Raw genomic sequence first — 24,813 nt, 5'->3', positions numbered from 1 at the left:
ATGTTCATGAGTTAGGGGCAGATGGCAGCAGACAGGGTCATTTCTGTGTGAATAGTTAGGGTTGCCACCTTTTGGCCGGTTGAACCCAGGCAGGGGGCGAGGCTGTGAGGCAATTGAGGTGGAAATGTGACACCAGGGCAGCCATCAGGAGGAAGAGTTGTAGGGGGCCCGAGGGTAAGGGGGCCCCGGCCACACCACACTTTATTGATTTGCCAGGCCCCCCTGCCTTCTGAGAGCTGTTGACTTCGGGAAGGCAGGGCGGGAGCATAAGGGGAGGTATCTTCTGTCCATTACTTCCCCTTATTGGTCACTGTGTTTAAGTCCAGGTTGAGCTGCTCAGGGATTGGATAGCTGAGGTTTGAACTTCTCCTGCAGCTCATCCAATCACCATGCAGCTTTACCAGGACTTGAAACTCTGTGACCAATAAGGGAAGAAAATGCTGTCACTGGAAGAAGATGCAGCCACCTGTGCTCCCCTCCTCGTTTCTGTAGTTGGCAGCTCACAGCAGGTGGGCCACACTAATGAAGTAAGTGCAACATGGCAGGACCCCCATGTGGGGTCCTAGCCACCAATATTTTTTTATGGGGGGCCCTGACCACAAATGTTTTTTTTTAATGGGGGGGTCCTGACCACAAATATTTTTTTCAATGGTTGGGGGGCCCTGACCACCAATATTTTTTTATTAACATGTGGGAACCATAGCCACTAATGTTTTTTTGTTTTTTTTATAGTGTGTGTGGTGGGGGGTGGACCTGTGGGGTGGGGAGGGCGGACCAGTAGGTTGGGCTTGTGGTGGGCGCAGCCCAGGGGGTCCAGGAAATTTTTTCGTATGGGGCCCTGCGATTTCTGATGGCGGCCCTGTGTGACACTGCGGTAACTGGGTTGTTACATCAGGGGCGGGGCAATGGCCAATCGCCATGTCAATCATAGGGAATCCTTACCGGTTTTCCTAATTTGTGGTTTTGACCTGGGCAGCCCTTTCAAAAACCCGGCTGTCTGAGTCAAAACAAGACCGGTGGCAACCTCATGAATAGTTCAAAACTGCACTTTTTTGTAGAAGTGTAAATGAATCATGAATAATACCGGTAAGGGACCCATCATCTGGAAACCCATTATGCAGAAAGCTACAAATTATGGAAAGGCTGTCTCCCATAGACTCCAATCCAAATTTTTCAAAACGATTTCCTTTTTCTTTGTAATAATAAAACAGTAGCTTGTACTTGATCCCAACTAAGATATAATTAATCCTTATTGGAAGCAAAACCAGCCTATTGGGTTTATTTAATGTTTACATGATGTTGTGGTAGAGTTTAGGTATGAAACGCCAAACTACGGAAAGCTCCATTATCCGGAAAACCCCAGCTCCCGAGCATTCTGGATAACAGATCCCATACCTGTACCATTCTACTTTTACTGCACATAAACACGTGTCTTTGTCCTAAAAGTATGCTTGAAAATCGAAGAAATAGCCGATGTTTTAAGAATTTCTAATATAATTGCTGGTTAAACTGAATTAAGCGTGACTTTTGCCCCTGATAAAACATAGCCATACACATCAGGGAAGAGGGGGCCTATGCAATCAATCTTAATGTTCTCTATTTCATTACTTTTGATGCATAGGGCAACCCCTCTTAAAGTGACAGAGCACATGCATTGGAGCGTGGGATAATCTGTCTGTTAACTCTGTGTCTGAGGTCAAATAGTTCAATGCTACAACACTGGCACGGAGCTGATGTACAGTCGGCGGTATATACACCGGTTCTTTTCCTTGGGCACAACAGAATGAGCAAGTTATACAAAGGCTTTAGCGCTCCAGGTTTTATACCAAACCAGTCCAGTGAACTCTTTATCCATATTTTCCTTATGAGGGTCTCAGATATCGGTCACTTGTTCATTTGTATTACGAAACGAAAGTTAATTTACAAAAATGCACTCCGTGTACAAAATACTGCAGGAAAGAATAACAAGCTTTTTTCCCCCTCTCCCTATCAGTCATGAAAGATACTCGCTTGCAATATAAATAATAGATTTTGATTGCTTGGCAAAGATTATGATTCGTCAGTCACATTAACTCATTGTATTCCGGAAGTGCCATTCGCTTCAGCAATTTCCATGTATGGGTTACGTTGGTGCTTGGCTATTTTGCCTTTGCGTTCATGGTTTTGGGAGCAGATTATAGGGGTCACTGCATGCCCCATGCAAAGGATTTATTCAGTTTAGTGTGCGGTGACACCAGAGCATGTGCACATGACATCACCCTTAAAGACCATTGTAGAGAACCCACCAAAGATCCTTGACCTTTTCTGCCTTTGGAGGTCTTTGTCACTCTTCTCCCGTCACGAGCCCCTTTGCTTTATCAGTCCATGTTCTCATCAACAATGACTGCGCAATTCATGTCATAATGCCATGTAAATGTCAACTCCTCACAGTTACCTCTTGTGGTTTAGTTGTTTTGCAGCAGGACATGGACATACAGATGCCCACCCTAGAGGAGGGCTGCTTTTAGCATAGGATTGAAAGGAGATATGCCTGGGCCCCCATATACAGAAGGGCCCCTATGGCATAAGATTTGTAAGGGGAATTGGTCAATGGGGAAGGGATTCATTTATAGGGTATTACAAATTTACCGGCTATATACTTGCCTTTAAAGTGGACCTGTCACCCAGACAATAAAAGCTGTATAATAAAAGTCCTTTTCAAATTAAACATGAAATCCAAATTCTTTTTATTATTAAAGCATCCATAGCTGTTGTAAACTTATTTAAAAATGTCAGCTGTCAATCAAATATTGTCTGCCCCTCCTCTATGACTTAGGCATAGAGGCGGGGCAAGCAATTACTTTCACTTTCCATTCAGCACTTCCTAGATGTCACTGCTCTCCCCACATTCCCCCAATTCTCTTAACCATTTAATTGCATGGGGATGGACATCAGGTCCCCCATTCTGGTGCACAAACAAGATTCTGAGAGGACGCAAGGCTTGTCTTAATAACAGTGTCCACAAAATGGCTCCTGCCTGGTTGCTATAATTATGAGTTCCCAGATTGATGGAAACAAGATTCAAATAATTTATACAGTGTAATTAAAGTTCATTTTGCTTGACTTACATGATAAAATAGGATTTGGAATAATTTTGGGTGATGGGTCCCCTTTAAATTAGTAATACAGCACAGCCCTAGTTGGTGAGCCACCGGCTAGGCTGGTCAAATATCGGGTGGCAACCCTACCCCCTCCATTGAAAACATAAAAATAGCACCTAAATCCTCATAAAAAGGCAGAGTAGGGAGTATTTAATGGGGACATAGCCTTTATGGAATGGAGGCATGGCCTATATGGAATGGGGGGGGGGCTTGGCAAAAACACACCCAAAATTCAACAGTTCCTGGTTGGCGTCTCTGCAACATCAGTTGTCATTGCAACATAAAAAATTGTTTCTCATCCTATATACTGTAGTTTTGTATCTATTATCCACAAATGTATTATCCAGAAAACTCTGAAATATGACATTTTAAGAAAACTTAAAACCTGTTAAGGGATAGTGGGCATGGACCAAATCCTCAACAGATTAATAGAAATTTTAGGGTATAGTACATTGCCAGTGGTGAGATCTAGTTGTACAGTACAATGGATTGCTTTAGTTAGACACTAATAATTATGGGTAGGCTCTAAGCACCCCTCTTTATTGTTGAGGTGGACATAGAAGACAAAATGGCTTTTCATTAGGATCCACACAGTTCTAGAATAGTGTTACCTGGGAGCTAATGGTAGTCTGTACCTGAATACTATTGAGCTTATGTTGCCTGGATCCAAACCCACCCTAAGCTTTTTATTAACAGTGACGTCTGGGTTTGATAATAATGATAATAATCCTATGTACAATGTTAAAGAATACCAGGCATAGCAAAAAAAGTCACATCTCTTACTCTCAGGAAAATGAGATGTTATATCTCTTACCATGGTTTTTTTTTCCTCTCGTGAATTAAGTATATTAAATTGATAGGGTTTTCCTTTTCACCTAAATAGCGGCTGACAAGGCCATTAATTTAACAAAACCAAGCCATTATTTTTCCACCAACCGGCGTTGCTGAAATTAAAAATAGACAAAGCGCTTTATGTCAAGTAGCCGGGCAAATCCTCTAAAGTGCCAAATTAATTACCTTCTCTTCTTGACAACAACTTTCGTCTTCTCGTTTGAGGCTTCAACCTGTGGAAATGGTTTGATGTTATTAATAATTTTAAACTTTTATATCAGAGTATTCAGTGCAAAAGAGGAACATATTTCTCTCCTAAATGTGTCTGGCCAAATCATGTTCCATGACGATATATGGATAGATATAGGGAGAACTAAACCCTTAATGAAAAAAAACCCTACCCCCCTACCCTACATAGACCCCCTCCCTGTTCCCCCCAGCCTAGCTGCTACCCCTGATAAATGCCCCTAACTCTTTACTTACCCCTCGGTTCAGATTCAGGGCATCAGAGTTCACGGGTGGCATCTTCCGGCACTTTGGTAATCTTTGAGGTCTTCTTCCTTCACTTAAGTAATTTCAGTGACTTTTGGCGCATGCGCAGTTGTCGCGAAGCAGAAGAATGCTCCAACTGCGCATGCGCCAATACACCGCTTTCATTCCAAAGATCGAAGAGAAGAAGATGTCGCCTGAGAACTCCGATGCCCTGAATCTGCACCGAGGGGTAAGAAAATAGTTAGGGGCATTTACCCAGAATAAACACCTAGGCTGGGGGGAGCAGGGAGGGGGGTCTATGTAGGGTTGGGGGGTAGGGTTTTTTTTAAATACGGGTTGAATTCTCCTTTAAAGGGATACTGTCATGGGAAAAAGTTATTTTCAAAATGTATCAGTTAATAGTGCTGCTCCAGCAGAATTCTGCACTGAAATCGGTTTCTCAAAAGCGCAAACAGATTTTTCTATATTTAATTTTGAAATCTGACATGGGGCTAGACATATTGTCAGTTTCCCAGCTGCCCCCAGTCATTTGACTTGTGCTCTTCAGTCACTCTTTACTGCTGTACTGCAAGTTGGAGTGATATCACCCCCTCCCTTTCCCCCACCCCCAGCAGCCTAACCACAGAACAACTGAAAGGTAACCAGATAGCTCCCTAACACAAGATAATAGATGCCTGGTAGATCTAAGAACAGCACTCAGTAGTAAAATCTGGGTCCCACTGCAACATATTCAGTTACATTGAGTAGGAGAAACAACAGCCTGCCAGAAAGCAGTTCCATCCTAAAGTGCTGGCTCTATCTGAAAGCACATGACCAGGCAAAATGACCTTAGATGGCTCCTACACACCAATATTACAACTATAAAATACACTTGCTGGTTCAGGAATGAAGTTAGTCCTCATCCTTAACCTCTACAACCTGGACCTGTTCCCGCCTTACCAGCATTCCTAAGGCATAGCAGTTAGCGAGTGTCATTGTCCTCCTCTTCACATCTACTCCCTGGCACAAATTGCTCACCAGGAGTATATGTGGTAGTAGCCAGGACTGGATCAGCTTCAGGCACATTTAATCAGCACAATGTTTATTGTAACATAGTTATGGTGATGTTTGTACTTGAATAGACTAATTTTAGCTATGACTCAGTAGAGAACCTTGTGGATTTTTCAAATTGCAAGCGAAACAATCAAAAGCAAAATAAAATACAGAAAACTGCTCAGAATTAATATATCTGGCATTGTGTTCTCAGTAGTCTAGCGTAATGTTTAATAATTCTATTTTAGAAATACTTTATGGTTGTGTATAAGTTTTTAGATTTTTTTTTTGTGGGTTCCTCAACCTAACTTTTTTTAGGTGCAACCAACACACTCCTGCTGTGAGTCACTGGCAGATAGATATCACCTGCTCTAATTTGCAGATTCCAGCAATTTGCAGTGCACTACCGACACATAACATTGTTGCATTATTTTTGGGGGGTTTTTTGGAAGGTTTAGCAAGCACATTAAGCTTTTTTTTTTTTAGGATAAAATAATAAAACCTACTTGTGCAAAAAGAATTTAGCACCTGATACAGTTTGCTGTGTTTCGTATAATAATAATGGTTCATTTTGCACAGATTCTCTGGAATGCAGAGAGACTTCAAGTCCCAGAATCCATCACTTCAACATGGAACAAGGTGAGGGAGGGGTTGAATGGGACTGACAGCCTATCTGGGTGGGGGGAGGGGAAATGTGGCCTGAGTCATTGGCAGACCATAATAGTTTATCACAGTCTAAGGAATTATGTGTGTCTGTATAAATGTTATCTTTATATATTATATAATTTTATATATTCTTTATTTAATATATTTAGTTATGGCAGTTCAGATGATGTTTAACCACCAAACTGGATGAGTTCATATGAAATAGGGGGGGTATTGTTTCCCCTTCAATATCCTTCTCTGCTTTGCTATAACTCTAAAAGTTTTAACTGCTGCCCTCCAGACTCCAAGGAATGAGTCAGTCCGACTCCCCAGCTGCCATTCCCACAACCACCATCATAAATATAGAATGGGAATATGTATGTGTGAAGTCGAATAGTTCTGTTCTGGTTATTGGGCGTATTTGTATCTATTTAGATCATTCCGATTTTATTTTTTTTAAATAAAAACTCATATCTAGGGTTTCCACTAGGAGTCACTATAAAACCTGAAATAAGCTAGCTTTTCAAAAGAAACAGTTATGTGTACACATAACACTAGACGATTTGTAACATAAGATCAACTGGCCAGACAAAGGTGTTACCCTTCCTGCTTTTAAACTAAATCTCGTGCGCACCCTCAGTCTGGACAGTTGCCAATACTCATATTTTGCACAAAATCCTTTAAGGAAAGGATAAAAGACAATGCAAATAATATAAAACTTCTAGATTAGCTGAACTTTAAACTTGCAGCAACTAGTTGTATATGTGTCACATGATGAGGAATTACAGCTTTAAATTAGGCTTCCTGTTGCATCTCATGTGCATTCAATGTGGTCCTGTTGTTGTAGGTCCCGTGGGAAAGAATGGGCACTGTTAACGCATGCATTCTAGTGCCCTAAAATTTTAAGTTGTTCATTTTGGATTTTCTCTGTGCAGCTCAGGGCCCGAAGTAGGGGTAGGCAGAGCAGGCATGTGCCTATGGTGCAAAGCTGGAGGCGCCAGGCACGTACCTTCTTTGCTGCGTCCCCTCTCTCTTTGTGTGAGCGACAATTTGCACGTATGCGTACTTCCAGCCGGCACCGCGACCGGCCAGGTTGCCTAGGGCTCCTGGCCAGGCTGGCCCGGCTCTGGTGCAGCTCATCTGAGTGGTAACACGGGTTGCCACCTTTTGCCCGTTCTGACTCCGGGTAGGGACGTGACGTAACGGGGTGGATCCATGATGCGCTATGTGGCTATGACATGGTTACATAGTTAAATTGGGTTGAAAAAAGACAAAGTGTCCATCAAGTTCAACCCCTCCAAATGAAAACCCAGCATCCATACATACACCCCTCCCTACTTTTAATTAAATTCTATATACGGTGATCAGCAATTGGCCAATGGCTGCATCAATAATAGGGAATCTTGCACTGCTTTCCTAATTCGGAAAACCCGGCCAGCCCTTCAAAAAACCGGGCTGTCCGGTTCAAAACCTGACAGGTGGCAACCCTAGGGGTAACAGTGTCACTGAATGCTTTGGCAGAAGGAAGCAATATGGCAGCTTCCTCTCACATATTAAGGGACAGATTTATCAAAATGTGAGTTTAGATTTTATCTAATAAAAACTCACCCATGTTCTATTCATTCCTACTGGATTTTTGAAAGCGTATTTATCAAATGGTGAGTTTTAACTTTCACCCATTGATAAATATGCTTATAAAAATCCCATAGGAATGAACAGAACGTGGGTGAGTTTTTATTTATTAAAATCTAAACTCACATTTTGATATATCTACCACTAAGTGTACTCATTAGGCTGATGATGTATTAGACCCTATTAATGGAACACACCACTCAAGATAAAGCTTTTAAAGAAATATAATTAAATGTATTTTAAGACATTTTATTATTTCATCTCTTGTTCACCATGTATATTATTTGTACACGCCTATATTATAGACTAGGGATGCGCCAGGATTCGGCCTTTTTCAGCAGGATTCAGATTCGGGCGAATCCTTCTACCCGGTCAAACCGAATCCTAATTTGCATATGCAAATTAGGGATGGGGAGGGAAATTGCGTGATTTTTTGTTACAAAACAATGAAGTTAAAATGTTTTCTCCTTTCCACCCCTAATTTGCATATGCTAATTAGGATTAGGATTCCGTTCGGTATTCGGCCGAATCTTTCGCGAAGGATTCGGGGGTGTGGGCAAATCAGAAATAGTGGATTCGGTGCATCCCTATTATAGACACATTTAGTAGCCTTATATACTGCCTCTGGTTTGTGATTGCCCTTCAGTAGATGTGTGTAAAGGGGGGACTCCACCCACAATCTGTTTTGTGCAACAAAAGAAAAATGTAATTTTAAGCAATAATACAGTAAATAAAAATGTTTAATGCTTCTAAAGTTATTTGTAAATGTAATTTCTGTTGAAAGCAGTGTATGTGCTCTGCAGTCTTGCTTCTGACTCAGAGTGGCAGAAGCCAACTGATTACCAGCCCTAGAGGAGAACTGACTTCTGACACATTGTTCTAAATTACAAATTCAAATTCATTGAAAAATAATTGAAAAATGTTAATGCATATTGGAATAGTGCTAAGAATTAAATTTTTACAGGTGGCTGAAGTTTCCCCTTTAAAAATTTCAAACTTCTTTTTATCGCTCAAAATGTTTCTTATAGTATATAAAAATAATGTTTTGTTTTTTTTTTTAAAAAAAAGCTCATACTTGATTATCACTGGGGACATGTCTTGGTCCAGTAACCTTCAGGCGACCTTTACTTCCCAGTAACTTTGGCTAGTGAAAGTCTTCTTTGTTGTCCAAGTGGCCAGCTGGGTGTTCCAGTGATACTTTGCACATAGCTGGAATGCAAAAATCCCTATTGTGCCTAACTTTGCGCAGCCCTCTCTGCACCTTTCTGATCTGACACAATGCTAAGTGACCTGACTCTCAACAATCAGGCCCTAGCATTTTCGGAAGATTCATATTTAAATGGACGCTGCTGGTTCAAAGGCTCCGGGAAGCAAAAACAAACAGGATTAAAGACTTAGCCATCTGAATCTCTGCTTAAATATTTGGTTCAAGCTCCTTTTTCCCAACTGAAGCACTCATTTGTTTTAAATTCTTATTTTCTATTTTTTTTTAAATTTTTGTAAATGATGCAGTTTTCATGTTTTTTTCCTTACAAAATTTAAAAAAAACAATGTTTCTGTATTGCACTGTATTTAGGACCTACAGTAGTCTATTAAAGAGATTTTTTCACTTATATATATAGTGTATATATTTTAGCTTCAGTAAAAGGGGATATAAAAGTATTTTCCTATTGCGTATGACAGACATTTTTATAATAATATATAAATGGAACATTTCTCAAGCATTTCAGGAGAACGATGATAATGGTACACACATATATCGGTTATTTTTGCATCCTTGCTGCGTAAGCTGTGTTGCACGGCTTTCTAAAGACTCGCACCAGAATTATCTCCAAATAATGAGGAAAATTCGATCACCAATGCCATTATGTAAACAAAACTCCAGAAATTGTGTTGCGGGGAACTGTAATAGGTGAAGAACTGAGGCAATTTTTATGAATTTCACAAAATGGACACCTATATGTCTTCAACATAAACTTGAAAAACAGATCATTATATCCAATTAACTGACCTGTTAAACAATCTTATTAAATTGATATTTAAATATCAGTAATTATGGCCCTTTTTCATCTTTTGCATTTAGCCACCATTTTGTAGTGATCTGTGTCACTCACTGATCACCTGACAGGAAATAATGCAGGTCATCCCTGTAACAGGAAGTGAAAGTAAAAGACACAGCTCTGTTATTTCCATATGCGCATGCACTTTGGTTTATGTGTTTAGCCAATTCGTATTAAAAAGACTTTATCTGTATGAGTGCTTTTATTTTTTGTAGAGACCTGCATTGTTCAAGAGAGAAACTAAGGCCCCAGTCACTTTCTAGCAGGCACTGACCTCTCTCAAACACAAGTGGGATTATGGGAGGCATTGGATGAATATTTCCTTTAGAGCGATCAGCTGCAATCTGTTATATGTAATGTAATGAAATACATTACATATAACAGATTGCAGCTGATATATATATATAGTCAAAGAAATTAAAGGTATCAGCTGTTGCATTTAGTGGGGCAGATAAAAGCTGTGAAAAGCTTCCTTTATTTATTTATTTTGTCTGTGTGAACCATCTCAAATGATGGGAACATAGGTTTTAACATCCATTTGAATACAACCAATTAAATTGCTTCTGAAAACAAGGCCACAACCCCACTATCCGATTACAGAGCCCCCAAACGGTTGCTTGGCAACTCTTGAGACCTTGCAAATTGGCATTGCTGTCTTTCCACAGTACCCATGTTTGAGAATGATTTATTCCCTTGGTTCACAAATGCTTTTGTAATTTTTTTTATTTTGTAAAACTTTGCCAAAGAAAAATCTTCCAAACATCTCTTCAATGTAGTTACATTTAATTTCTGTTTATGGGAATGCAAACATGTGGCCTTTTCTCCTTTTTACAAAAAAAAAAGCATTATTGGGAAAATAACCTTTTTTTTGCCTGTCTTGCAAGTTGCTTCTGCTCTGTGAAAATCGTCCATGCATGGTTCTTGCTTGTATGTAATTTTTTTTTTTAACTGTGTTTAAAAAGAGAGAGTGAACTTTTTGAGCGGTGTCAAGGCAGGATGAATTGGCCAGAGAAAGCATGTTTATAGACTGTGTGAAGAACTTTGTCTTTGTGTGGGAATGTTGGTGACACTGTTGTGGTTTGCTTGAATGAACTGCAATGACGCGACTAATAAGGTATCCCGCTGAGAGCCACAGAGGGGCTTTCACAGACCTCCCACCTCAATTCATTCAGGTCCAACTCAGTGTGGCTAATTTTTCCCATTCCTTCAATTCTTGAGGGCTCCTAACAAAAAGTAAAGTCAACTTTCACACCGAATGCTAGATAAGTGCTTTAGGAAATAATCGTGTAAACAGTATGTTACCTTCTGACCTGCAGCTGATACCTTTCCCTGGGACAAAGCCCTCTGGGCTATTGCATTAGCCATGGCTATTAAGGGAATAATGCAGCTGATCCTCCTTACAAAGTGCCCTAAGGAATGTTTAGCCAAATCAGTGTGCCCCTTGTCACATTGAATCATGCTCTGCCACGTCCCACTTTTACATTGCTCATTTATTTGCTCTTTTTTTATTCTCTCCAAGAAAATGTATAGTGAGAGATTCCAGCACAGGGTCCTCAGCTTGAGCCTTTCTCACTGAGTCTGGGAATAGCTAAAATGTAAAACCGCTTTAGAGATTAGAGTTCTCTTTTATAAACACTGGTTTTATTGGACAGGAGATGATTTTTGGTGGTCACCATTTAAAAAAAAAAAAAAAAAAGAAAAAAGGAACAAAAACTTCTAGATAGTAAAAGATTAATATAACTTAATTTTAACCCTTTAGTCATCATTATCACCACTATGATGTTTGTGTAGTTGTCAATCTTCTTGTCCATTTTTAGGTGAGTGGGCCACATGTGACTTCCAGTCTGTCCAAATGCTCCACAGATTATTTTATATTAGGGATGCACAGAATTCACTGTTTTGAATTTGGCCGAACCCCCAAATCCTTTGCTAAAGATTCGGCATTCCATTGCTAAAGATTTGCATATGCAAATTAGGGGTGGGAAGGGGAAACCATTTTTTACTTCCTTGTTTTCTGACTAAAGGTCATGCGATTTCCCTCCCTGCCCCTAATATGCATATGCAAATTAGGATTTGGTTCGGCTGGGCAGAAGGATTCGGCCGAATCTGAATCCTGCTGAAAAAGGCAGAATCCTGGCCGAATCCTGGATTCGGTGCATCCATATTTTATATGGCATTTTATTATATTATGTTCCCCTGCAAATTGCAGTTTTCAAGTTGAACTAGAAATTCCAACAAATGTTGTCAGCTTTGGAAACTGAAATGTATAAGTTTTCTAAAACTAACTGTTGTTTAAATAATGAATAATGTATTGTAAAATATAAGGATATTACAAGTCACCAAGGAGTTCCATCACCATATAATGACCATAAAGCTAATTGGATTCTGATGTGACTTCTAATATCCTTATATTTTACAACAGGGTGCATTATTTATCAGTGAATCATGTGACAGACATTACATCTCTAAGCACTGTTTATAAGGATATAATTTACATGGTATTTATGACTCGTGTAATATATAGTGAATAAAATACCCCCTATTGTAAAATATAAGGATATTATAAGTTACTGAGGAGTTCCATGACCATATAAAAACATGAGGCTGAAGGTCATGGAACTCTGAGGTGACTTCTAATATCGTCATATTGTAGAACAGGGGGGTGCATTATTTATTAGAATACACAAGTTTCAGTAAGTCATGTGACAGAAATTACATCACTAAGCTCCGATTATAACCGATGACATCACTAAGCAACATTTATAAGGATTTGTTTTACAGGATATTCATGGCTCTTGAGAGATATATTCCAGTGCTTTTTTTTAACTTAGAGGTGTACACTGTGTAGACCAGTGATCCCCAACCAGTAGCTCGTCAGATACATGTTGCTCTCCAACCCCTTGGATGTTGCTCCCAGTGGCCTCAAAGCAGGTGTTTATTTTTGAATTCCAGGCTTGGATGCACATTTTGGCTGCATAAAAACCAGGTGTACTGCCAAAGAGAACCTCAAAAATCCACATAGGGGTTACTAAATGACCAATCAAAGCACATATTTGGCGCCCCAGGAACCTTTTTCATGCTAGTGTTGCTCCCCAACTCCTTTTACTTCTGAATGTTGCTCATGGGTTCAAAAGGTTGGGGATCCCTGGTGTAGACCATAGGAAGGCCTCTCTATTGCTACTCAAAGAAATGTGAATTAATAAACTCCTTTGGTACTTAGTGATCTTTTTTTAAGCAATCAGAAAATTAACTGTTGCCTCATACTTTTAAAATGTGCTATATATATTAATGATAGAAGGGAGCTATTGTGATATCACCTCTGCAGCATTCTATCAATAAGACTTTGTCACCCGTTGTGACATCACTTGAGTGCTATAAACAGTAATGTTCCCCCAAAATATACAGTGGCACTGGAGGGCTGGAGTTAGAGCCTGGGGAGGGGGGTGCAAATTACACATTGCACTTTTTCTGCCACTGAATCAGTTTCAGAGATCTGGTTTCATTAGGAAATTTGCCTGTTAGAGCAGTCTGTGATGTATGAGGATATCTTTATACCCAGATAACATTGTTACTAGTTAACCTTCTGTTCACCCTTTGTGGCATGAATCACGCTATCCTGCCGCTTATTGTTATGATGCATTTGTTGTTGTGGACCAATGGATGTCCTGAGAGGGAGAACTTATGGCTTCTTCATGTAATAGCATTCCTGAAATCTTTAGCTGCAGCCATAAAGCTGCAAAATGGCTGGAGCCACTTTAATTTATCTCCGCTTTTAGTATTTATTTTGGGTATAAGCGGCACATTTTTCCTGACACTAATCTTTAAAATCTAACTCTAAGTTTTTATTGTACCAATTCCTGCAATCAGGCGCGCGTCTCCCCATCAAATGTAGAGCTACGAAACAGGTGAAAATGCCGTATTGTGACATGCACAGATTTTCTCTGAAATTAACTTTCCTTATGGTATAGTCTGTAGTTCTGGAATAATTCTCAGTTGGTATTCATATTTTATGCTTTTTCATATTTTATGCTTTTTTTTATGGTTTAAGCTTGGTTTTGTTTTGCTTCAGCTTCAAATTCAAACTGTTATCTGGTTGCTAGGGTATCCATTACCCTAGCAACCTGACTGTTCAGAATTCAAAAACAAAGCAAAATTAAGTTTTTGTTTTAATATGATATCAATATAATATGATCTAGTAAAAAGGGATGTTGTCAGGATGCATTGGGGAAGGATAGGCTGTGGTATGGCCACCTTAACCTGGAGCAAATGAACCGCATCAACCAATCTGTGATTACCTTTGTTCAGGCAGCTGCAAGAAGAACAATACAAGCAAAACATTGGTTGCCATGGGTTGCTGCATTAGTTCAAATGTGCCCATTGTGAATGAGCTCTTGTCAAGACTTCACCAGCGACAATGAAGTTTAAAGAATGGAACCCAAATTTACTGGGGTCCAAATTTGTTAGGCAGTAGCTGTAATCACTACTCTGGAACACTGGACCGCCACTCCTCTTCTCAAAAAAAAACATGATGAGTCAGGGTACTTTTTATTAGAGTGGTCAATATAATAGTGTTTCCAATGGCCCCCTTACTGCACATACACCGGCCAGGGAAGTGCAAGAGATCCCTGGGAAAAAGAAGATGGCTGTACGGCACTGTAACAGAAAGCACCTTGTTCTAGAATTTTTATTTTTTGGAGAGGCACTCTATCCCATGGTCCCAGGTTAGCAATTAAAATCCCTGGTGGTGAAGAATATGAATAGGAAAGGCCTTAGTAGAAAGACCAGTAATGTAGCAATAACAATACATTTGTAGCCTTACCGAGCATTTGTTTTTTAGATGGGGTCAGTGACCCCTACTTGAAAGCTGGAAAGAGTCAGAAAAAGAAGGCAAATGATTAAAAAAAACTATAAAAAAAATTAAAATGATGACCAATAGAAGGTTGCTTACAATTGGCCATTCAATAACATAATAATAGTTAGCTTGAAGGTGAACCACCCCTTTAAAGAATTGAAAGAGTGGTAGGGGGTACCCTTCAGCAGGCACTTTGTGCGCCAGACCCCAGAAAGATCTTTCAAATTACGCCACTGGTTTGACGCCACATAGTGTGGTAATATAGTGTGCAATATTTAGGGATGCACCGAATCGAAGATTCGGTTCGGGATCCTTCTGCCCGGCTGAACCAAATCCTAATTTGCATATGCAAATTAGGGGCAGGGAGGGCAATCACGTGACTTTTTGTCCCAAAACAAGGAAGTAAAAAAATGTTTTCCCCTTCCCATCCCTAATTTGCATATTCAAATGGATTATTAGACCTGGAGCAAACTTTGCATCTGTTGATACCAGGGGCCAAACTACAGAGTAACCAGACCCGGAGGCTGCAAGGAGGCCCAGGAGGTGTAGGGAGGCTCAAGAGGACCTAATTAATGAACAATTTCAACATATATTGGTGAAACCTCTGGGTAGGTTGGAGGCCCTAAAATTACTTTGCTGTGGGGCCCAGTATCATCTAGTTGAGGGGTACCCAAAAGGTAGATCGGAATCTACCAGTAGACTTTTAGCTGGTGATCAGTAGATCTCGAGACTATGTCAACAAACAGCTTGTCTATATCACCCTCTTATTTCATGCTTTTCATTCGGATATTTATTACGTTAAGGTTACCTAAGAAATAGTTGTTAAATATAGCAATATAAATTCTCTCATAAATCAATATAATATTTAATATTTTCCATGGAACAGAATGCTAGCAATTATTTTATGGATGTAGATCATAATGGGACAACATCCCTAAAAGTAGACCTGCATTAGTAAAGTATGGGCACTCCTGATCTGGTTACACCACTTGTGGCTATTTTAACTTAATTTCCCATCTTCAGCTTTATGGCTTCTAGAGAAACAGATAAAGACCGGGCTTCTTCTGAACAGGAGCAATTATTTGTATAAAAGGATACTTGTAGTGCCCTAAGGAGTCCCTATAGATATATGGCAGTGTCGAATATGGGGCTTCAGAAGGGGCTACTTGTGCTCCCTAGAATGGGGCAACTAGCTTTTCTTCCAAATAGAGTTTGGGCTGCTCCAATGGGAATGCTTTTCTTGTGTTTTTTTCCCCCTGCCATCGTTATTCTTTTTGTGGTAATCTCTTGGGGGCAGTTCATGATCTTCATAAATGAGGTGAAACATTTCATTTTTATGAAATCCTTAAATGTGTAACAGTAATGTAATTGAGGTTTAATTAACTGATTTTTTTTGGGTATGTGTGTGTGTCTGGTCCAGTCTCTCTTGACTCCATCATTACTGACTTCTGATATCCATTTAGTTAACAAGCCGTAAGTGGCTCTTCTTTGGCAAGAACTGTCAATTCTGAAAAAAACGACTTTGGGGAAAAATTAGCTGCACATACCTTCCTTGAAAAATCAATTTATTTAAAAAGCCGTTCCTCATTTCTTTCTGCCACTTCAGAAACATTCATTATTTTTATGTTAGCTGTAAATGACCTTGAGCAATGCCAAAAATCGAAATGAATTACTGAAACTGGCAAACGCCACGTTCCTTCCCCTCCCTTTAAGGTTAGCATCATGCGAAGGGTTGGGGTACTAAAAGGTTTTTGAGATCACGCTTTTCAGTTTTACATGTTTTTGTGAATGCTGTTTATATTTCTCAAAGCTTCAAGAGAAGTATGTTGTTTTGATTGTAAATGGACAAATAATAGGGTGAAATCTCCTCCAGTTGTGTCAACAGGCTGCTGTACATGACTGAAGGTGCAGCAGCTTAAAGGGATCCGGTCATGGAATTTTTTTCCCCAAAACGCATCAGTTAATAGTGCTACTCCAGCAGAATTCTGCACTGAAATCCTTTTCTCAAAATAGCAAACAGATTTTTTTATATTTAATTTTTAAATCTGACATGGGGCTAGACATGTCAGTTTCCCAGCTGCCCCCAGTCATGTGACTTATGCTCTGATAAGCTCGGTCACTCTTTAATGCTGCACTGCATATGCATTACAATGGCAAAGTAACCAGATAACATCTCAATAACACAAGATAACAGCTCCCTGGAAGATCTAAGAACAGCACTCAATAGTAAAATCCAGGTCCCACTGAGACACATTCAGTTATATTGAGTAGGAGAAACAACAGCCTGCCAGAAAGCAGTTCCATCCTAAAGTGCTGGCTCTTTCTGAAAGCACATGACCAGGCAAAATGACCTGAGATGCACCTACACACCAATATTACAACTAAAAAAAATTCACTATAACAAACAAGAGAAAGTTGTGCTCACCACTAATTTGTAAAACCGTTAGGCGGGGGTGCAATGAGGCTGTCTATAAAAAAAATTCACTTGCTGGTTCAGGAATTAAATGTTATATTGTAGAGTGAATTATTTGCTTTGTAAACAGTGTAATTTAGAAATAAAAACGACATCATAAATTATGACAGAACCCCTTTAAGTATCCTAATTTCTTGGATCAGCTCCTTTTTTGGAGTTGTTTCTTGTTCTTTCATTTCAAATGAATTGAGTACAAGAATTTCAAGTCATGGACAATATTTCACATTTGTTTTTTGGCCTTTACCTTTTTCCTTATTGCCCCTGCATCACAAGGTTGCAGTATGGGATTACATTTTGGGCCCCAATCCCCTCCTTCCAGGAGACTTCATTCCCCGATTCCTGGGCAGTACATGCATTGAGGGGTGCCCTGAGTCCATGGAAAGCTCATGGCATCACTAGATATTGGTGGAGCTATCCAGCAGGCCTTGCTTAAAAATTAAGGATGAACTGAATCCACTATTTTGGATTCAGCCGAACCCCCGAATCCTTAGCAAAAGATTAAGCCGAATACCGAACCGAATCCAAATCCTAATTTGCATATGCAAATTAGTGGTGGGAAGGGGAAAACCTTGTTTTGTGACAAAAATTTCCCTCCCCGTTCCTTATTTACATATGCAAATTAGGATTCGGATTCATTTCGGCCTGGCAGAAGGAATTCGACCAAGAAGTGCCAAGACTTCTAGCAAATCTCAGTCATGTTGTGGTTTGTAAATGACAACTCCCAGCATCTCCTGTTGGCCAAAGGTGCTGAGGATTTTTGTTATAAGCTTCTGTTTGGCCATGTAGTATGCATTATATTTATAGAACCATGAATGTGTATAACTAATGTCAATATGTTACTTTTTTCCAGTGTTACAGACCATCGATTGGAAAAAGTTCCCTTCTTTGTCTTTGGAGATTTTAACTTTCGTCTGGATTTAAAATCGGTGGTAGAGGTATTGTATTTCTGTCCTTATGTATCTTAAAGTTTACTTTTTCTCCCAATATAACTTTTTTCTCCTTTAAAATGAATGAGTACAGAGTCGTTTATCATAAATGGCAGAGGCTGTCTTTTTCAGGCAGTCTGTGAGCTCAGTGTTCCTAGGTAGATTTTAGGGGTCACCTTTATACTTCTTTTCCACCATCTGCTCTGGTTGCCCTGATGACAGACCATTGACATGGGAAATTATCTGACTCCGATACCTACTAGATATTCATTTGCATTTCAGTAGCGTGAATTAGTTGTCTGCTTTTGCTGTCCACTAAATGTCACCAGTAACTAGGAAATTTTGTCACTTTGTAATTCATGTAATGTATACAAGGCAAGGTAAACCCTACTTAAAGGGTTAAGTTTTATTTATTATTTAAGCTGTTTTTGAATTTGCAATGCCAGGGCCTATTTTGAATCTCAGTTTGGACCTGTCCACAGGTGCCCCATAGTCCTTCTCCAATAAGGATTTACCTTCGTGCCATTTAGGGCAGTGACACACGGGAAGATTTGCACCCACTATTTTTATGCGTGTTGTGGGCGTCAAATCTCCCGAAAATGCCTCTCCATTGCTGATAATTGAAATTAGGGATGCACCGAATCCACTATTTTGGATTCGGCCAAACCCCCGAATCCTTTGTGAAAGATTCGGCCGAATACCGAACCGAATCCTAATTTGCATATGCAAATTAGGGGTGGAAAGGGGGAAACATTTTTTACTTCCTGGTTTTGTGACAAAAAGTCACGAAATTTCCCTCCCCGCCCCTAATTTGCATATGCAGGTTCGATTTCAATTATCAGCAAAGGAGAGGCATTTTCAGGATATTTGTCGCCACAGCCGCACAGAAAGAATCACATTGCGACAAAGCTAGCAGATTTTGGGAGATTTAGTCGCCTGGCAACTAATTGCCTCTTCTGCGGGACGACAATCTCCCCTTCCCCCTGCCTTCTGCCTGCTATAATGCGAAAACGCCAGCGCCAATACACTCGCGGCGCTTCGATTTACGAAGTCGCCTGAAGTTTCAATGAAAGTGGCTCATCACATAATACAAGAGGATGATTTACACAGCAGATAACAGATAAGCTCTGTAAAATACTAGCGGTCTACTACTTACACCGGAAAATAAATGGGTCAAACCACATTCTATGAAGACAAGGATTTAGTCATTGGACCAGGCTAGAATGCTTTTGTCATAACTGGGGGGGGGGTTTCAAATTATTAATTGAAAAGAAAAATTTATCACCAAATTCATAGTTTTTTTAGATTTTGCCAAATATTTTGGAAATAGCTCACTCCTCTGAAATATGCTTTCTGCAAAACGTATTGCTCGAAAAACCGAGAAAGTGGTTTACCATTCTTCATATTTGCCTAGCAGATGGCACTTTTAGAGTTTGTTACTTTTTCACTTTGGTTACGGTGGTGGTTCACTTTTAGTATGTTATTCAGATTGCTGAAACTGAAGACTTGGAGAGCTGCTGAATAGAAAGCTAAATAATTCAAAAATTCAAAAACCGCAAATGAAAGTCAGTTGCTAATTGGCTCAGAATAGCACTCTCTACATTATGCTAAATTAATTTATTCAAAGGTGAACAACCCCTTTTTGGGTCAGTTAAACAAGGCTCCCCTTTGCTGAATATGGAGGTCAATAGGTTTAGATGAGCAATTCCAGCATAATAAAGTAAGCTTTAACCCTACTTACAAATAGGGTATACTTCCCCTTTTAACAGAAGGCCCTGCCATGAAACTCTATAGAATAAACAGAGCTTCATTGTTTTGTTGCCTTGCACACCTAATCAATTGCTGGATCCTTCACACTTCTCTTAATTGTGTCTATTTTGTTGCAGGCCAGATAGTGGGCATAGATCACTGGTTCATTATTCCCCTAATCACTGCTGCACCAGCTGTGTTTGCTCTGCATTTTCATAGTTACTTACCTTGTTTATGGCTGATTTAAACAATGCCAGCGTTCGGATAATTAACCTGTTCTAAATTACCTTTTTTTTAGGCCAGGGGAGGCTTATGTTTTGTGACATACAGGTGGTTTTTTTTATTATACGTTTCATTTTACTTGTAGCATAATTATATGTGCCAGTAGCTCTATAATATTCTAAGCTCTGGTTGCAAAGAGTTTCTGCTAAAGATATGCTTTAGGGCAGTGACACCCGGGCTGATTTTTTTTTTTTTTGTGTCACTGGCCTGATCACCCCAAAATCACCCCCATAGCAGTTTGTACTTGGCTTGCCTGCCAATATTTACCTAGAAAAGTGTCTGCTTAGAATCAGGGAGTGGTTTTCAGGAGTCATATTACTTACCACCCCAATATACTAAATATCTCAGAAACCAAAGCCTATGTGCGTTTCTATGAGAAAAAAAAAATGGTGTAACCCAGAATGGTTCCTTGATTATTTTAATGGCTAGTGACTGGAACTGGGAGATGCAATTCTACGATAGGCGATGATCATTCAACCAGAGTCACCCGACCCATGAGGGAACCCTCTGGTCAGTTGTTTGCAATTGGAATCAATAGGGATTGGTTTCAGAAGTTTAGCTGCATCCACTGAGCTATTAAATGGGTGGCCAAATGCCCAGGATCGCGCCATGTGCCATTGGTTTTAATGAGCATTTCTATGAAATTGAAGTGACTGAAAATCAATCTCCCAGTGAGCAGTTGAATGGAACACCCTATGTGCCGCCTGCCTCCCGCTGGGTCCCCAGAGGACCACACAAGATTGAACAGACTAGGAAACCAGAACTCCACCTGCAATGTTACACATTTGCATCAGAACAGTTTACATTTTTGTGGCTTCTGTTTTGGGCCTTCTTTTGGTTTGTTCTAACTATACAGTAACCAAGCTTGATGCAAACTGCCATAGACATTGTACATTTCCATTTATTTACTCAAGGGTCATGACCCTCATCTGTAGATGTGTAAAGCTGCCTACTCATGGTGCTCTAATGCAAACTATCAAGTAAGACCTCTCCATGTGAATCTGCACTGTTCCATGCTCCAGATGGTCTTGATTGATTTGCTGTGGCATGTGAGGGAGGGTCTTACCTCCAGGGGGCAATGAACAGCCTTTAACTGTGCACTAAAGGAAGAATCTCAAATATGTAGGGGATGCCCTTATTCTTATTTAAAAACATTTTCAAGAGACATTAAGTTGACAAGTTCTGGGTTCTGAAAACCCAGTAATAAATATTAAGTGTTGTAAAGCAGTAGTCGGGTTAGCTATAACCGAACATTAAAGTAGAAATGAGTTGCCAAAGAAAAACTAACCCTAAGCAGTCCTTTAAAATGTGTATATCCATGTTAAAATGGAATGGTCTAATGTTGACATACTCAAATTTAAAAAAATAAATTTGGTCCAATTAATGAGATTAAGTTGGTTAGACTAGATGCTTAGAAGGCAAATGTCCTCAATAATGCCTTTCTTAAAGTCAATACAATAGAGCAGCCAGTCTGAATATATATAGCATAGCAGTACTCACAGCTTAACAGGTTCTTCTTGGTGGAGCCAAGACCATGATGTCTAAATTTTAACTTAATTAAGCGTGGGAGAAGTCAGTCATTCTTTAACTTTTTACAGAACTTGCTGACCATTTTTCAATTGTATTAGATTGAGTTTTTCCCTTACTGCCAGGGTAATACAAAGCTTCTGAGGAACATGGGACCTTGTGAGCTCCCCAGCTAAAGAGCAGACCTTTACTCTGGGTACTGCCACCTTCCGAGGAGCATGGGACCTTGTGAGATCCCCAGCTAAAGAGCAGACCCTTACTCTGGGAAATTCCATCTTCCAAATAGAATGGGACCTTGTGAGATCTCCAGCTAAAGAGCAGACCCTTACTCTGTGTACTACCACCTTCCGAGGAGCATGGGACCTTGTGAGATCCTCAGCTAAAGAGCAGACCCTTACTCTGGGTAATATTACCTTCTGAGGAGCTTGGGACCTTGTGAGATCCTTGGCTAAAGAGCAGACCCTTACTCTGGGAAATTCCATCTTCCAAATAGAATGGGACCTTGTGAGATCTCCAGCTAAAGAGCAGACCCTTACTCTGGGTAATTCCACCTTCCAAATAGAATGGGACCTTGTGAGATCCTCAGCTAAAGAGCAGACCCTTACTCTGGGTACTACCACCTTCCGAGGAGCATGGGACCTTGTGAGATCCCCAGCTAAAGAGCAGACCCTTACTCTGGGTAATATTACCTTCTGAGGAGCATGAGACCTTGTGAGATCCCCAGCTAAAGACCAGACCCTTACTCTGGGTAATTCCACCTTCCGAGGAGCATGGAACCTTGTCAGAGCCTCAACTAAAGAGCAGACCCTTACTCTGTATAAGTCCACCTTCCAAAAAGCATGGGACCTTGTGAGATCCCCAGCTAAAGAGCACACCCTTAGCCTGAGTAATTCCACCTTCTGAGGAGCATGGGATCTTGTGAGATCCCCAGCTAAACAGCAGACCCCTATTCTGGGTAATACTAGGTTTAGTCAAAGTAAGTGGGGCAACCAAATGGCAATGAGACAATCAGTGCCCAGACACAAGTTTAACTGATGTCAGAGGAACATTAATTTTTCAGTGGAATGAAAGTGGTAGGCAGAAATACTTAGCATGTATTAAACACTGGTACAAACATGGAGTGTTAGGGTTAAGTTCCGCTCTTTTATTTCTCAGTAAAAACTGCTATTGGCACTTCTAGGTGTTAGCATTACGAGATTACAAGACGATGTCCTTAGTGCGAGTTAGTTAGCCCTTTGTATCGTTTAGCACCTCTGTTTGTGTCGCATTGTACTTTTGTGTTTGCCTTCTAATTTATTCATGGGCCAAGGATTTTAATCAGAACCTTGAGCCAGGTTTAGTGCTGATTACCCTTTCCTTCAGCTGCACCAGTGACATATCTGATTCCAGGCTTGATGCTGCCACGCGTTGCTGGCAAGATTCATTGGAGGTTAATTAAATCCATCTTCAAAACAACGAGGGGCCAATGAGCCGTATCCTTGTTGCAATAGTAAATTAAATGATGCAATTGTTTCTCCCTCCATCATCTGAGAAGAGGAGCGGGCCAGGAGGATGGGCTGAGTAAATGAATTGTCATAAGGCTGCCACACTTCTAGCCCCCAAGGGGGGGACTGGTAGCATTTGGTCATAAACCTGCTTTTAATTTGTGACTACAGCTAAAGATTACTGTTATCAGCAGCGAGGGGTCTCCAGGGGCTGCTTGATGGAAAAGATGACACTCTTAAAATATTAAGAACCTATTGATTCCCAGCAGGGATTCCCAACCCCGGTCCTTTTCACATGCAAACGAATATAAACACGGTTACAGTGATGGACACAAAGGATGACGGCCGCATCCGATATTGCGCTGCCTCAGCCATAATTAAAACGTACACAAATGAAATACAATTATTATTTTTTTTTATATATACAGGGATGAGCGTTATTAAACTAATTAATAATGCAGTCAGTCAGCTCAGAAATGCTGCTGTGATTGTTGAGAGTGTATGTTTTATTCTTTATGCGGCGACAACTGGCAGCTGCAGGACTCGGACTGGCACGGGATGACAAAGGGATGACAGCAGTACCAGCAGCTCCTGTCTCTCTGCTCAATGGAAAGCATAGTCTGCTTCTGCCACACCTGCTATTCATCACCTATAGCTGACACTCATTGTGATCGATGGCTCAAAAGAATCTACAAGTCCCAGGCCTTACTTTTCCTCCCCCCCCCCCCCCCACCACTGCTGACTGATAGGAACATGCATTTCCCGATAGCTCCTCATTTTATGGCCTCTTTTGAATGTAGTTTTCATTGATTTAGATCATTTAGATGGATGTTAGGAGAGACTCCACTCGCTCAAATAACGATACGCAAAATGTTATTGTGCCATATAGGAAGTTGGGGCCTTTTAGACATTTAAAGGAGAAGGAAAGCCTAAAATTAAGTAAGCTTTATCAGAAAGTTCTATATAAATACACCAGTAAACCCTCAAAGTAATGCTGCTCTGAGTCTTCTGTCAAAAGAAACACAGTATTTCTTTCTTTCTATTGTGTACACATGGTCTTCTGTATCAGACTTCCTGTTTTCAGTATAAACCTCAAGAGCTAGGGCTTGAGCATGCTCAGTTTCCTCCCCTCCCTTTCTCCCCAGCTCTTGCTGCAATCTGAGCCCAGAGCTATGAGTGAGCAGGGAGAGACTCAGGCAGGAAGTGATGTCACACCAAGCTAATATGGCAGCTGCTATCCTAAAAAAAAACCAGAGAGAGCTTCTAGAGCTGTTTACTCGGGTATGGTAAAGCATTCTACAGAATAAATATAGTGTTATAGCTTGCACTGATGTGGCTCATCTATTGGCAATACACTGCTTCAGTAGCTTTCCTTCTCCTTTAAGCTGTTATCTGAATAAAATGGTACTCTTAAAAAAGACACATGTCCATGAAGTTCAAACTTTTAAGTCTATATATGTATAACCTGCGGAGCGCCTGGCGAATTTATTCACCCATCACTATAATCCATTAGTTAGATTATTATATGATCCCCTTATATATTTATACAGTTATCTTATCACCCCTCTTGGTAGGATTGCCGTTTACAAAAAAAGTTTAATTTAGATTCTGCATTTTTATTTAGATTTTGCATTTTCTTTTAGAGAACACTATACAGGTCTGCAATACCTCATTCCAGCAGACTGGTT

The 24,813-nt window shown here is 40.2% G+C and overlaps 1 protein-coding gene across 4 annotated transcripts in view; it reads left to right on the top strand.

Moving 5' to 3' along the window:
* inpp5a.1.L (inositol polyphosphate-5-phosphatase A L homeolog) overlaps nucleotides 1-24,813 on the top strand; it is a 315,415-nt gene that overhangs the window by 221,615 nt on the left and 68,987 nt on the right. For 2 of the 4 annotated variants that reach the window (XM_041570266.1, XM_018225153.2), the window contains exons 9-10: nucleotides 6,075-6,134; nucleotides 18,008-18,092. In XM_041570266.1, coding sequence (XP_041426200.1) covers nucleotides 6,075-6,134; nucleotides 18,008-18,092 — 145 coding nt within the window. The remainder of the gene's footprint in view (nucleotides 1-6,074; nucleotides 6,135-18,007; nucleotides 18,093-24,813) is intronic. The other 2 variants (XM_041570268.1, XM_018225155.2) reach the window with 1 other exon arrangement.

This window comes from Xenopus laevis, chromosome 7L (genome assembly GCF_017654675.1).
Source record: "Xenopus laevis strain J_2021 chromosome 7L, Xenopus_laevis_v10.1, whole genome shotgun sequence".
NCBI classification, from domain to species: domain Eukaryota; kingdom Metazoa; phylum Chordata; class Amphibia; order Anura; family Pipidae; genus Xenopus; species Xenopus laevis.
Note: the sequence above shows the minus strand (reverse complement) of the source record. Positions and strands in the feature narration are given on the sequence as shown.